Below are 13,719 nucleotides of genomic sequence, written 5' to 3'. Positions count from 1 at the left end.
GCTCAGCAGAGTCGGAGCATCCCGTTTCTGCGGGCTCCCCGTGCGGCACCTCTGCCACGAGGCCCCCGCCCCAGCTCCGGCCGAGCTGCGCGGGGAGCCGGGGGCGCGGAGCGGTTCTCGCTCGTCCTGCCGGGAACCCCCGCGGGACACCCACCCCCGAGGGACATCCTCTCCCGAGGGACACCCACCCCCGAGCGACACCCACCCCCGCGGGACTCCCTCCCCCGCCGGCCCCGGGGCGCGGCGAGCGGCGGACACCGAGCCCCGCGGCTGCCCCGGTGCCGGGGGTCGCGCCGGTCCCTCCCGCGGGGCAAAGCTCCCGGACGGACGGGACGAGCCCCGGGGCGGCTCCGGGGACACGGGAGGGTCCGGCACAGCCAGGGCGGGGCGGGGCGGGCGGTCGCTCCCGCGGGCCGTGAGGCGCTGGGGCGGGGCGGCCCCCGCGCACCTGCGGAGCCCCCGCCTTTGTGCAGTGCAGGTGCGGCGCCCACCCCACCCCCGTGACGTCAGGCGGGCGCTCGCGGGGCACCATGGGAGAATCCCAATGTTTTCCAACGGATGCGCTCAGCAGCGCGGCGGCTTGAGGCGACTCCGGCAGCGGCGCTCGGGGGGGGGCGTCCCGGGAGGGGGCGGCGGCGGCGGGGGGCCGGGCCGGCGGCCCGCGCCCCGGCTCTTCCCCACCCCGCCAGGCGGCATGGCCCACCCCCCTGAGGCGCCCGGAGCTGCCCCCTGAGCGCCCGGAGCCGGCGGAGCGCCGCGCCGCAGCCGTGCCGACGGCGCCGGGGAAGATGCTGCCGCGGCTGGTCCTGCCCGGCTGACGCCCCGCCGCCGCCGCCGCCGCCGCCGCACCCCCGTCCCCATTGTCCCCCGGCCGCCTCCGGCTCCATGAGCGCCTCCTCCTCCCTCCTCCTCTGAGCTTCCCGCCCTCCACCTCATGGCTGCATCGGAAGAAGGGACCGGCTGCTTTCTCCCGCGAGGCAGGTCGCAGAGTGACCCCAGCATCCTCACGGACCCCGCGGGCCCCGGGGAGCACCCAGGTAACCGCCCCGCCCGCTCGGGGCGCGCCGGGAGCATCCGCCAGTTTGTAGGGAGCCCGTCCGCCCCGGGCGGGCAGGAATTGGGAACACATTTCCTGCAGTAAGTGCCGAAATGCTGCAGCGGCTGAGCCGCGCACGGGATCCGAGCGAGCGCGTCCCGCGGCTTTGCCCGCCCGCCGAGCGGGGGGCGCGTCCCGGCCGGGGCTCCCGGGGCCGCCGGCAGCGCCCGACCCCCGCTCCCGCAGAGCTCGTGGATGACTTTGTGGGGAGGGGGAAATGAGCGCTAATAAAGCAGGCTGTTTGCATGGCATCGCCATGGAGACAAGGGAAGCAGAGTCATAATTAAACGCTTTCTGCCCACAAGAAGGTAATTTTCACTTCACAGGGAGAAGCGTAATCTCCTTGTGAAGTGTGGGCACAGAGGGTGGTGCTGAGGGGACACAGCCCAGTCGTTAGTGTATAAATAGAATATTGTGATTAGATTTTTTTTTTTTAACAATGGCAAATGGTGTTTTCATCTTCACTTAAAGGAATAATTCTAAATGTCTGTTGGTGGTGACTCAGTAATTTCAGATCGTCAGAATCTAAGCAGTGTTGAGACCTTTAGAAAAAAAAAGAAACAAATAGCTACATCACTTTGATGTGATGTGATTGCACGGAAAGGCACAACAACAAGCTGGAAGCAAAGGGTAAAAGCCAGTTTACTCTCAGTTTCCCTGAATAGATGGTGGTCACACAAGAGCTGTCAGGTTTCTTTATGAGAAAAGAAGTAATCAAAACAGCGTAAAGACAATGAATGGGCTGTTGATCATCACTACCCACTACTGATTCCTAAGCCTAGAGATGAGTTTAGGTTTTGGGTCAGGCACTATCAGCCTACAGGAAACAGTCCCTGGATGCAATTTCGGGTTGAACTTTGCTCCCCTTTCTCAGATTACTGAGTAAATAAAATATTCCAGGCTCTATTCATACACCTGCTATATTGCTCCCTTCTGAGCCAATGAGGATATTAATATTTGTATCTAATTTAAGTTCTTCTATTTATTTGCCTTATCAAGCAATTGTGAGCACACTGGTCTGGAGTGAAACACAAATTGAATTAAGGCAAACAGTGGATGATTTATCCCTGATTACCAACTGTTCTGATACCCTAAGTGAAGGGAACAAAGGACTCTTCTAACATGAACTGCTCGACTCACTCCCAAAGGGGCAATCTTGGCTGAAAGAGGAATGTATGTTTCTGCCATTTGATTTCTGCAAGCAGAAGTGACTAATGAAAGGAAGGCGTGTGCAACCTCAGTTTTAATTCCTCTAGATTGTTTTCTGCTAATTAATTCTTTTGGCCTTTGTGAGATACACAACAAAGAAAGTACACAACATGTCCGACAAACAGACAAAGATATAAACATTATTGTGCTTTTTGTTAGGAGAAGGAACTGTCAATACCAAGGAGCATTTTTTCCCCTAATACAGACTCCATCAGACAAACCAGTGTCCCACTGCATGGCAGAAGCTCTACTAAAATGCAAGAGGTGTCCTGTATGTATTCTGTTATTCATGCAATATGTGGAGAGAAACAAAAGGTGTTAAATACATCTGGCTTTTGTCCAGGTAGCTATGAATAGTCAGGGGTAGGATTAGCATGTTTGATGAGATTTTCAGGTTTTAAATTTGTTCATCAAATAGTATTGAACATCTCTGTGCTTCCAGATGATAATAAAATGAACCTAAATTGTTTATTTTAGATAAAATTTTACCCTACAGTGTTGTGAGTAATCATTATGAGCAATTTCATACATTTGGCTACTTAAAAATCTGGAATACAATTTATATGATTTTAAGAATTATGAATGCTAGATGACTTAATTGCAGTTTGTATTATTTTACTGTCCTAGAAAATAATTTTATCATTATCATTATACCAACATAATCATCTATGGACTCGAAGTCAAAAGACATTCTTAGGAGTGGGAAATGATATGTCCAAAGTTTGTGTTTACATCCCAACCCTGCTCGCAGACAAACCATGTAGAGAAGTGTGAATGTGTAAGATTCTTCCTTAATCTAAACATTCAATTAATGTTATTATCATTTAAGTTACATGTTTAAATTACAGACAGACCAAAATGATACCAAAATATGGGAATAATAAGATGGGTATAATGGGTATAATAAGATTTTGTAGGATCCCTACAAAAACCATTCCTGCTTTTACCTGCTTTTGAGTGATGCCATATTCTGTTTTGTTTTGGAACAGTTTTTTGGCTGTATGATTGGTCAGGGATTATTCTGCACCAACTCATTTGGCTGTGCCTACTGAGGAAACTTGCTTGAGTGAAATGTCAAAGGGAGTTTCCCCATGTGAGAGCAGAGCTGAAGTTTGTTTGTTTGTGAGGTTTTTGTTGTGTTTTGTTCATTTTTAACAAGGACTCTGTTTTCATCCAGCCAGAGCTTGGGATAGCTCAGTAACTGGCTGGTTCAAGTAGCCTCAGATGCTGATTTTTGAGAAGTCCTGCACACTCACAGTCCTGACTAATGCCAGCAGAAGCTGCAATTATTACAAGCCTTGAACAATAAAGGCTTCATGATAAAGCCTCTTATCTAGGGTGTTTTTCCTCACAAAGCATTTACTGTAGAAATGAAAAGCTATTTTATAACCTTGATTTAGAAGAGCTGCAATCTTTACAGACTACAGGGAATTTTATCACATGTAAAAAACTTAGAAAATTACCACATGCCACTACAATCTTACAAATATTCCTGTAATAAGTCGGATAAACAAGATGTTCAGTAAACTAAACTGGGGGCAGTTAACAGCTATTTATTCCAAAACAGAGATACAAATTCACTTATTTAGATCCTTCATGTGCAACTTTAATTAAAACAGCAGCTCCTCACAGTGATCAGTAAAGATGTCACAGTCATGGTCTAAGAAGAAAAGATGGACTTTAGTTCAGGCTCTGCTGACAAAAAGATGATTTTCTCCAGCATTTAAATGGTGCATAGAGGTCCTATTAGTAATGCAGAGAATACTGGAAATAGTGTTTCTTTGCTTTAATTGGATCTGTCATTTATTTTCTCCTTTAAGATAAAATAATGCATTTCAGCTTATATTTAAGTGAACTATTTTATGGCCACTGAGCAGTATTTTATGAGAATTACTGTAGTACAACAAACACTGGGCTTCATATTTGAGACTGTTTAAATTCCCTGTCACGCTGAGTGAGCAAGCCTTGAAATAGGAGGATGTCCTTAGTTTGGGAAACTGACATCAAAATACTCATGTCTTACTTAACTATAGACTGTCTCTAGGCCAGGCTGTTGTTAAAAACGTGAATTTCATCTCATTCATAGAATCCTAGAATGATTTGGGTTGGAAGGGCCCTTCCAGATCATCTGGTTCCAGTTCCCTTCCTAACCTGATTAGATCAGGTTGCTGCAAGCCCCATCCACCCTGGCCTTGAACACTTCCAGGGATGTCAAGACCTCCTTATCTTATTTGTCTATCCCCTCCTCCACCTTTCCAGATAAGGATCAAGAGAGAAAGGAGAGTCTAAAGAGAACAGATTTCAGTATCACCATCTAACTGAGAGACAGTTGCAGGAAGCCAAAATATTGCTCTCATTATATCCTTCCAGCAGTCACAGGGCAGAGGGAAGATTGACAATCTCATTTGATTTGTATCAAAAAAGGGAGGGATGCACAGACTGGAGAAGAACACACCATGTCAAAACTCTGTATTACTTGAGGAGATACAGACAACCATGACAATGTGTGAAAATGTCACCCCCCTCCCCCCCTTAATTTTGGGATTATCCATTTGAATTTGTATAAGTACACATTGATGCCATCACGTTTTGCTCTCTGTGCTGCTGCCTTTCCTTCCTGGCACTACACAATTAAAGAAAATCTTCAGGATGGGCATTGCTGAGCTCTCCAGCAGACCTTGCCAGTGGTCCACCATGTGTTCCTTGTCCTCCAGTGAAGGATCTGTGTTGAGGAGGGAGCTGTTGTGCTGCAGGCAGTGGTGTTAGATGTTGTTAACAGCTCTGTCATCATAATTTCTTACTGCCTGGTGAAGGGGGGCTCCTCAGCCTCTGCTCTGGTGTGGTGTGCTTCAAGGCCTGACAAGTTAAAGCTACTGCAGAGTAGCTGCTCCAGAGATACATGATTATGTATTCAGCAGACACTAATTCCTTTTTTATTTCTATTGATACCATGTGTCACGAGCAGCACTGTGCTCTGAATTAACTCTGGGGGAGAACAACTGCATAAGACTTAAAAGGTCCTCCATCACTGTTTCTAGTTTTCATCATTCAGAAGTTCTGTAGCAGGCAGCATTCTTGTTAGCGTTCTTCTAGGATGCTAAGAAGAGATACTGAGATGAGAATTGAGCTGTTTCTTTGGGCTGGAGGCTTAGCTAAAACCCAGCGGGGCCTCTCAGGCAGTGTGAGGAAGGACATCAGCCATCCAAGTAACAGCCAGGGACAGCTGGGATGCAATAAACAGCAGGTGTAGGAACACTCTCTAATATGGCTTTTTCTTTCTTGTCTTCTTTTTTGAAGCTGTGACCTTCCCTGGATGGACTGTGCCACTCCATATCTGTCATTGTCTTCTCTTAACATTTTTGGTTTAGCTGCTAAAGATTTTAATTTACTCCTATTTCTGCTGTAGTTGTTCAATCGAACTTGAACAAGTTTGCTCAGTTTGAGTGTTGAGCAGTGGTAGGGAGCCTGTGAGGCACTGGAAAGCTGTGCTGTGCCCTTAACCAGGACACTGGGAACCTCAGAGATGTTGCAAGCTGCTGGCAGGGGATGTTTGGAAACCCAAAAGCAGAGGTTTCCATCTGTAAGGTGTGGTAGGTAGGTTCTGGAATGGAGCAAAGGGAAGGCAAAGACAACCAGGGATTCAGCTGGAGTGCACACAGATTGGTGCCAGCTCTCTGAATCTGCTTGAGTCATTCTTGCTGCAAATCTATTCATGCCAGGCCCATAATTCAGAAAACCTTCTAAGTATGTGCTTAGCTTCCAACATGAGCTTCAGATGGAAGGAAATTGATGGCAGAGAGATGCTGGGGGTGCCCTGCCTGTCAGCTGGGCTGCTGCTCCATCCTCTGCAGTCGTTTACATCCCCACAACTTAAATCAGGGACCTAAAGGCTCATCTGTGATGTCTTTAGTTGTTGCATGAATTTTGATTTCTATTTCATCTTTCTCTATCAACAAGTCTGTTCTGTTAACAGAGTTTGTTTCACCTACATTATATTTCTTCTGAAATAGAATTTTACCAGGCCTCCTACATCCTTTCCTTTATTAATTTATGGACAAAATGATCTAGTCAGTGCTTTTGCTCCAGTTTATAACTGGACCCTATATTTTATTTATATGAAACTTAGTGATGTTCTCTCATTCAGAAGTTGCTATTCCTAACCAGAGGGCTCCTTGCAGAAAGTTACTATTCCACACCTAATGGGGGCTGTACTCAGGAATACTCAGTAGTGTCTAGAAACATGCAGGCTATTAGTTAATATCCCATTTTCCTTTCCATCAAAATTCAAATTCAATCCTATAAACCTTCCCAGTACATTTGCTATTTGTGTGAATGTAGAGTTAATTTCTGACATAGCACCTGAAAAGTCATCACCAAGTACTACAATGGGAATTTTATTTTAAAAAATGGTCTGTGCTTTTGAGAAAGCCTTTTCGTTTCTCATCAAATTCCCATCCCTTCTTGGTAGGATCTAACTGGACCCCAAGTCCCTGTGATGCAGAGAAATTCCACTGGAAGCACAGATGTCCCTTTTTTCCTCTTTCCCCAGCAGCCTTGACCTGGCACCTGATTCATCTCCCCCATGGCAGCTCTGCTCCAGCACTTTCCAGGAGGGGAGGAGGATCTCTCCATCTCTGGAGAGGAGGATGGGCACACAGTGCTGGGGAAGCTGCAGAGGTGGCACTTCCTGGGCGTGGATTCTCTTGCTCCAAATGCATAATTTTGGTCCTGCACATATAATTTGTGTCAGTGCTGGGGTATGATTACATTGCTCAACATGATGCACACTTAACACAAACTGCTTTTTGCTGTTGCCTGAGTATTTTACTTACTGATACTCAGTTTATTTTGGGAATTGAGAGAGCTTGGTGTTTAAGTTATGTTTTTAATGCTACTTTTGCAGGAATTAAATGAGGTCAGTTAATAAGTATGCTATTCATGCTGAGGGTAGGATTTAGGCTTTTCCAGGGTTTGAGTGTTCCCAGTGTTTGGAGATTTGTATTTAGCCAAACTTTAGAGTTCTGTAAAGGAAATACAGAGCTTTAACAGGGAAAAAAGTGTTTTAAAGTTGTCTTTTCTTCTAAATCCCAAGTTGGCAGGTAGTCTGAATGTTGCTGAAAAGACACTTAAACCGTTAAAACCTCTTTATCCAAGAAGTGGAAAAACTGATTATACACCATCAAAACCTAGACTGGATTTATGAGAATGAGGTCATCATATTGGAAATACCTGGTCATTTTTTATGTTTATCTTTGTCTCTTTAATTCAGGCTTTCTTTTAAAATAAAAGTAAACCCCAGGTTTGATTGCATATCTTAAGTAAAAGAACTCAGACCTAATTTACACACCTAATAACTTGTGCACACAAGTAGATGCTTCTCTGTGCAAATAAGAGAAACTCCTGTCTGTTAAATAATTAAAGATCTTCTTCACACTTTAGCTATGAATGAAAGTAGTTTAAGATTATTCATTCAGTTAATGTTTGCACCACACTTTGAGAATGGAATGAGTTACACAATTCTGGGAGTCATGTTTATCTGGAAATGTAACTATATTTTAGTGACTAGTTAAGTAACAGTGTTAATTTTTCCCAAAAATCTTTAATTTGGGAATTCTCTTTCAAGACTGCCCAAGTCATGCTGTAATGAATGGGCTACACAATTTATTTATTTATAAAATTGGTTTTTTAAACTAAATTTATGGCTTTGTCATTTTAAAATTCAATATTTAGAATTAATTGTCCTTGCTTCTCTAAGCAGTCAAGTCTGTAAATACCAAGAGTAAGTAAAACTAAATATGATACTTTGATTTTGCTTCAAAACGTAGCCAGTTTGGATGCTAATACAATGGATTCTTTGTGCCCATTAAATCCCTTGCTTTTGTTTGAAATTCAAGTTGATTTATGGCCTAACATACACACAATTTACACATGCCCCAGAGAGAGCCTCATACAGCAACTTGAGGCAGGTCAATAGCTCCGTGCCTTAGCCTGCATAAATATTTCAGTGAGAAGATCTGAATCAAAGGGGTCTTCTCTTGCTTTCTGTAGTACACTGATATTCTGGGTCAGCAATGTGGACCTGTGGTTTCAGCTGAAGGAAGGCTTGTCCTTATGCATAAAGCACTTCAGAATTGTTCATATAATGAAGAGACAGTTTGTGTGTTCATTTCCTTAATCTATTTTTTTTTACCATCCTCAAACTGTTCAGCTGCTGCATAACCAGCAAGTGGACATAGATCACTGCATTACATCAAACCAGTGAAGCCTTCACTTTTTTCTGAGGGCTGCTCCATCCCTCAGGCCAGGCAGCCTTCCCTGTGCCTTGTCCATATTGATCTGCTGGGAATGGCTGTCACTTCTCATTCAGCTGCTCTCGGAACTCTGCATCTCATCTCTCACACAGCCTGCACCAAGACTTGGGCTTTTATCCTTAAAAGAACACAAGAAATTCTGCCCTGGCTCAGGGCTGAGGTGTGTCCAGCCTAGGACAGCATTATTGGTGGGGGCTGGAAGCTCAGGACAGGCTGGGAGCAAAGGGAAGGGTGGCTGGAGGAACAGAGATAAATTCCACATGAAATCCTCAGGGTCAGTCCCCTGTGCTGCCTTCAAACAGCAGCCACAGGGGTTGATGCTTTGGGCAGCTTTGCTCAGCATCTCCAGCCAGCCCTGCTGTCTTGGGGAGCTCAGACAGAACCTGAGTGGAAATCAGCCTCTGAGAGAGTTTCTTGGCTCCTGCAAGTTCATTTGTAATTGTTCCATCATGAATGAGATGGATCTGTGTGGAATATTTAAATAGAGCAAACGTGATGGTGTATGCAACACTGACTTAATTGGCTTTCTCTGAAGTTTGTGCTTTGCAGATGGGACTTCTGTAATTTTGTAAGCTCTGCATTTAGGATAGAAGAAAAAAATGTAATTTTTTTTTTAAATTATAACAGCTCTGTAGACTGTGTAGCAGCTTTCTGGGATTGCAGAGGTTTCAAGGAGAAAAACCATCCTATTTTCAGATACAGCACTTCAACTTAACTTCAGCTTAAATGTTTCCTTCCATGACAGTTGCTCATTTGACTTTGCTCAATGTTACAGTGCCTAGAAGGAGAGAATATGTACTCACATTAGACTACCAACTATGCAGAGAAAGCTCTAGAAAAAAGAAAATGGAGTCTTGGACTCATACAAATTCTCCACTTGTCCAACATAAGTTTTAAATGCTTGTTTCTTGTTTAACTCAAGAAAAAGAATGGAAAAATCAGAGCTGAGATAAACTGTGAGTATCACTTGAGATTTCACAGGAGATACTTAACTGCAGAGAACTTAATAACACATCTTCCTGCAAGTGAGGAACATAAGAGAGCTCCTGCCACCTGGGAATCCCCTGCATTTAGGAACAAAACAGAGCTTCCTGAGAATGTGCTATTTTACTGTAAACTCCTGATACCAATTCAGGATGGAATGGCGTGACACAAAAATTGTGTATCCTCACTAAACCCTTGATTCTGTTTGATTTATAGTGGGAGCAAATATCAGCCACTGCCCCAGGCTGGTGCCTTGAACCCTTGCAGCAGTGGTGAACTTAACAGATGACATGATCAGATGTGGATTTTCTTTAGGCAAACATAGGGAATGTGAACTACAGCTGTCAGGATGGATAGCAGAGAGACTTCTTCGTGTTATGGTGTACATTTGCTGCTGCAATTCAACCAGAAGAATAAACTGAAAGGAAGCCAAGTAAAAGATAATTTTAACATGTAGAAGTAGAAAGGAGTGTCCTTCAAAAATCCAGAATATTGTGCATGAATGAAAATATTTTAAGAAGGAACCCTAACTAATAGAAATTTATCCTGTATCTCTTACTTTAGTCCAAGGAGGTATCACTGAAGGCAGCACAGGCTGGTCTGGAAGGCTGCCATTCCTTCTGTCTCACTGGGTTGGAGCTTCCTTACATTCTCTGGTTCTCATGTGACAGGGTAGAGCTTGTTGCAGCTCTTTTTACTTCTCAGTCTGTTTTCTCTATTTTACTTTTCTGCCATCCAGTCTGAGTTCATTCTAGTAGCTAGCTCTCCTGCCTCTCAGCAGCTCCTGTTCCAGAGGCCTTCCTCCCAAATGCAGAAATAGAATGGATGTTACTGCTGTACCAGCAGAGAAGCCAGCCAGGCCTGCCTCCCTCCAGATCCAGCATTTTCAGTCCTCAGTGTGATCTGAAACTGCTCAAAATCCCATTTATGACTGAGGTCTTCAGCTTGGCTCCTCTGTTGCCTGATGAAGGGTCAGACTGGGTGAACCCTCTTCCCTTGAGGGTCTCACAGCAGCAGCTCTCCTTTGGTGCTTTGGTGTGGAACCAAACCTGACCTCACACCCAGGCTCTGCCTACAGGCAGCACTTTCCAGGGTCACTGTTGCCATTTTTCATCAACTCCATCCTTGGCTGAAAGTTGCCAGTGAGCTCCAAAGTCATTGTGTGTGACAGGAGAGGAAGGGGTTAACTAACCCTTGTTTGTGAAAGAAGAACCCAGGAGCAAAAAGCAGGAGAAGCTGTTTTCAGTAACTTCTTCCATTTATATTTTTCTCGCTCTTGCTCTCACAACACAACTTCTAGGCTTTATTCCAATGTCAAGGGTCTCTAGTTCTACCAACCTTTTCTAAGAAAGCTGCACTATGACCTAGGGCATTACTCATCTCTCTTGTCTGGGAGATGATATTTTATATAATCAGCTATTTGTGTCCTGCACCTGCAGAAAATCTATTCTGCTTTGCATCCAAGAATTTAATTTTCATTGATATTCCTATTTTTTTAGGATTTTAGACATATTTTGAAATAACTTTTTAAAAAACCCAACAGTTAAAAAAACCCAACCTCTCCAACCCAAACACTTGGCACTGCCATGAGCTTATGAATTTTCAGATCATGATTTGCTTGGCTGCTCTAATGAAATAATTATAAAAGAGTTAAATTACTGAATATACTTTTAGTGGCTTAGACATCATAAAATACCAGCAGAGAAATAAACTCAAACTTTCTGAATATATCTGAAATAAACCCAAACTTTCCCTCTATCCAAAAGGACAGATCTCTCAGAAGGAGGATACACTTCATATATATTTAAAAATATATTTTCTCATTCTATTAATAGAAATGGAAAGCTAATTCTGGTGGGTTTATTTAATTAGTTTTTAATTCAAATTCCCCTCCCTCTCTCAATAAATTCCCCTGCAATTTGCCAGCAGAGCATTGCAGAAATCTTTTTTAGATCTTGGTAGCTGCTGTAAAGTTGTCTGGGAACAAAATCTACTTTTCAGCAGATTAATCTAAATGTACATATCCAAGTAGGGAAAAAAGTGGCAGTAGCTTGAAAACTAACTTTCATTTTAAGTAGGTTTTTGGAGAAGGAGGAGAACTTTGGGTATTACATCATGGTTTTTCAGAAATACTCATTTTTTAAACACAAGGAAACTTCTTTTTCCTGCTTTACAATAATAATCTGATTTTTAATCAGATACTGTCTGTTAAAATGAAATCACAGAGACTTAGAAATATCTTTTCTGACAGAAGGGGACAAGACTAAGCATATCAGAGCCGACGGGAATCGTGCAGTTTGGAGATTTTGTTGTTATAGATCATAATGTTCTCATAATACAAGAGAGATTACAGAAATATGGCATAGTCTTATTTTGTCTGACATTGTAAAGAAAGAAAGACTTAAAGGATTAGTCTTGGTAACTTAGCTGTTCCTTTGCAATGTATTGTGATATAATAGGAAATAATGCAGCGCAGATCCTGAACATGAAATAAAGCCTCTGGTCAGAATCTCGTTAATGCCAGAAATGATTTAAAGCCAGCCAACAGCCCCAGTTTTCTGTCCCAGAAATGACAACACAAGATGTGACGCCTCTTACTCTAATGCTGCATAAGAGCACATCATGCATGTGATTAAGATGTGATTGAACACGACTAATTCCTCAAGATTCACTTCTCTCCATTGCTAGAAACCCAAGGAGAGCCCAAGAGAGCTGGCTTAGATTTTAGATGGAAGCTGCTACTTTGACAAGGAATCAAACTACTTCCTTCTCCAGTGTCTGTGGAGAGAGATGGGCCAGGGAGGCAAAGTTAAACGTTTTTCACTCAAGTGAGCCGAGCACCTAATTTACACATTCATGGGGCACAAAGCATCACTGGCTGTGCTAACAAATCACCCTAATGAGGCATTTGCACACCCACACACATTGATACTCATGCTGCTGCTCAGCTTGCACCTGCAGTGGTGGTGAATAGAAGTGTAATTACATCTGGAGTTGCTGAAAGCAGGGCTGCAGGCAAGGTCTCTATAGCTGGAGTAAGTGGTTGCCTTTTCCCTTCACTTTGCTGTGGTCGGCAGCTTTTGGGAAGCTGTTTTACCACATCAATCCTGCTTTTCTGTTATAGCAGCTCTGAAAAGCTTTTCCAAGGAGCCCTACAGGTGTTGGCTTTGAGTCATGAATGTGTTGGGTGACTGCTCCAAGGGCTCATGTCTCTTGCAGCATCAGAGCACGGAGAGTCCCTCAGCTGATAACACTGGCACACTATGATAAGCTCAGAGCAAGGGCAAGGGCTGGAGAGCCAAAGCTCAGGCATGCTCAGGTCTTGCAGGTAAAGGAATTTGTGAAGAAGTGGTCAAAAAACTGGTGCTGCAAGGTTCTCCTGAGAATAACCACTGTTACATAGTGAAACCTGCAAAATTTGTCATGGTAGTACTGATTTCCTGCCTTACAGCCCCAAGATCTTACAGCCCCTTGACACCAGAAATCAGCAATCCCATTTTCAGGGGGACCACTAAAATGAAGTCCTTCCACTTCATTAAACATCCAAGACATGTCCCAAACTTTAGATTCATGACTGTTGCTGTGAAATTTTTAATTATACCTTCTAAAGCCCAAATTTTTTGTTCCCTGATTTCCCTTGGAACATCCATCCACCTGTGCACAAACAAAACCATTGCTAGCTCAGATGTTTTGTAACCTCCAAAAAAAGCACAGAGATTCCATTGCAGGCATTTCACCATTGCAGCCAGCCTGACTGACCCAGTGCTCCTGCTCTCATCTTGTCATTTGGGTGGCTTTCAGAAGCTATGACTTCAAAGGAAAAATAGTGTGTCTGCAGTGGTTTTAAGAAACTGTTTTATTTCATCCATTTTCTGCCCAAAATGCCTTCTGAGATATGAAGAAGGCTTTATCTATTCCACTGCCATCTAAGTATGCTTGAGGTGAGAGCCTGGTTATTGGGGATGGTTTTTGTGACAGATGAGTTATTTACAGCAATTGTATCCCAAAGATGTGGAAAGCATCATTTTCATAAATTGTCAGCAGCTTTGGGATCCCAAGTATCACATTCAAATCAGCAAATTCCAAGTGGCTCAGGAATCAGATTCCAATAACACTGAT

The 13,719-nt window shown here is 43.8% G+C and overlaps 1 protein-coding gene across 2 annotated transcripts in view; it reads left to right on the top strand.

The window, feature by feature from the left end:
* Positions 1-549: 549 nt before the first annotated feature.
* The window catches only part of PHACTR3 (phosphatase and actin regulator 3), a 100,055-nt gene continuing 86,885 nt past the window's right edge, over positions 550-13,719 (top strand). Inside the window, exon 1 of one of the 2 annotated variants that reach the window (XM_054644293.2) lies at positions 550-1,037. In XM_054644293.2, the coding sequence (XP_054500268.1) occupies positions 935-1,037 (103 nt within the window). In that variant the 5' untranslated portion in view covers positions 550-934. The remainder of the gene's footprint in view (positions 1,038-13,719) is intronic. The other variant, XM_054644294.2, reaches the window with a different exon arrangement.

Source organism: Agelaius phoeniceus, chromosome 17 (genome assembly GCF_051311805.1).
Source record: "Agelaius phoeniceus isolate bAgePho1 chromosome 17, bAgePho1.hap1, whole genome shotgun sequence".
NCBI lineage: Eukaryota > Metazoa > Chordata > Aves > Passeriformes > Icteridae > Agelaius > Agelaius phoeniceus.
This window is presented reverse-complemented; position numbering and strand designations above follow the sequence as displayed.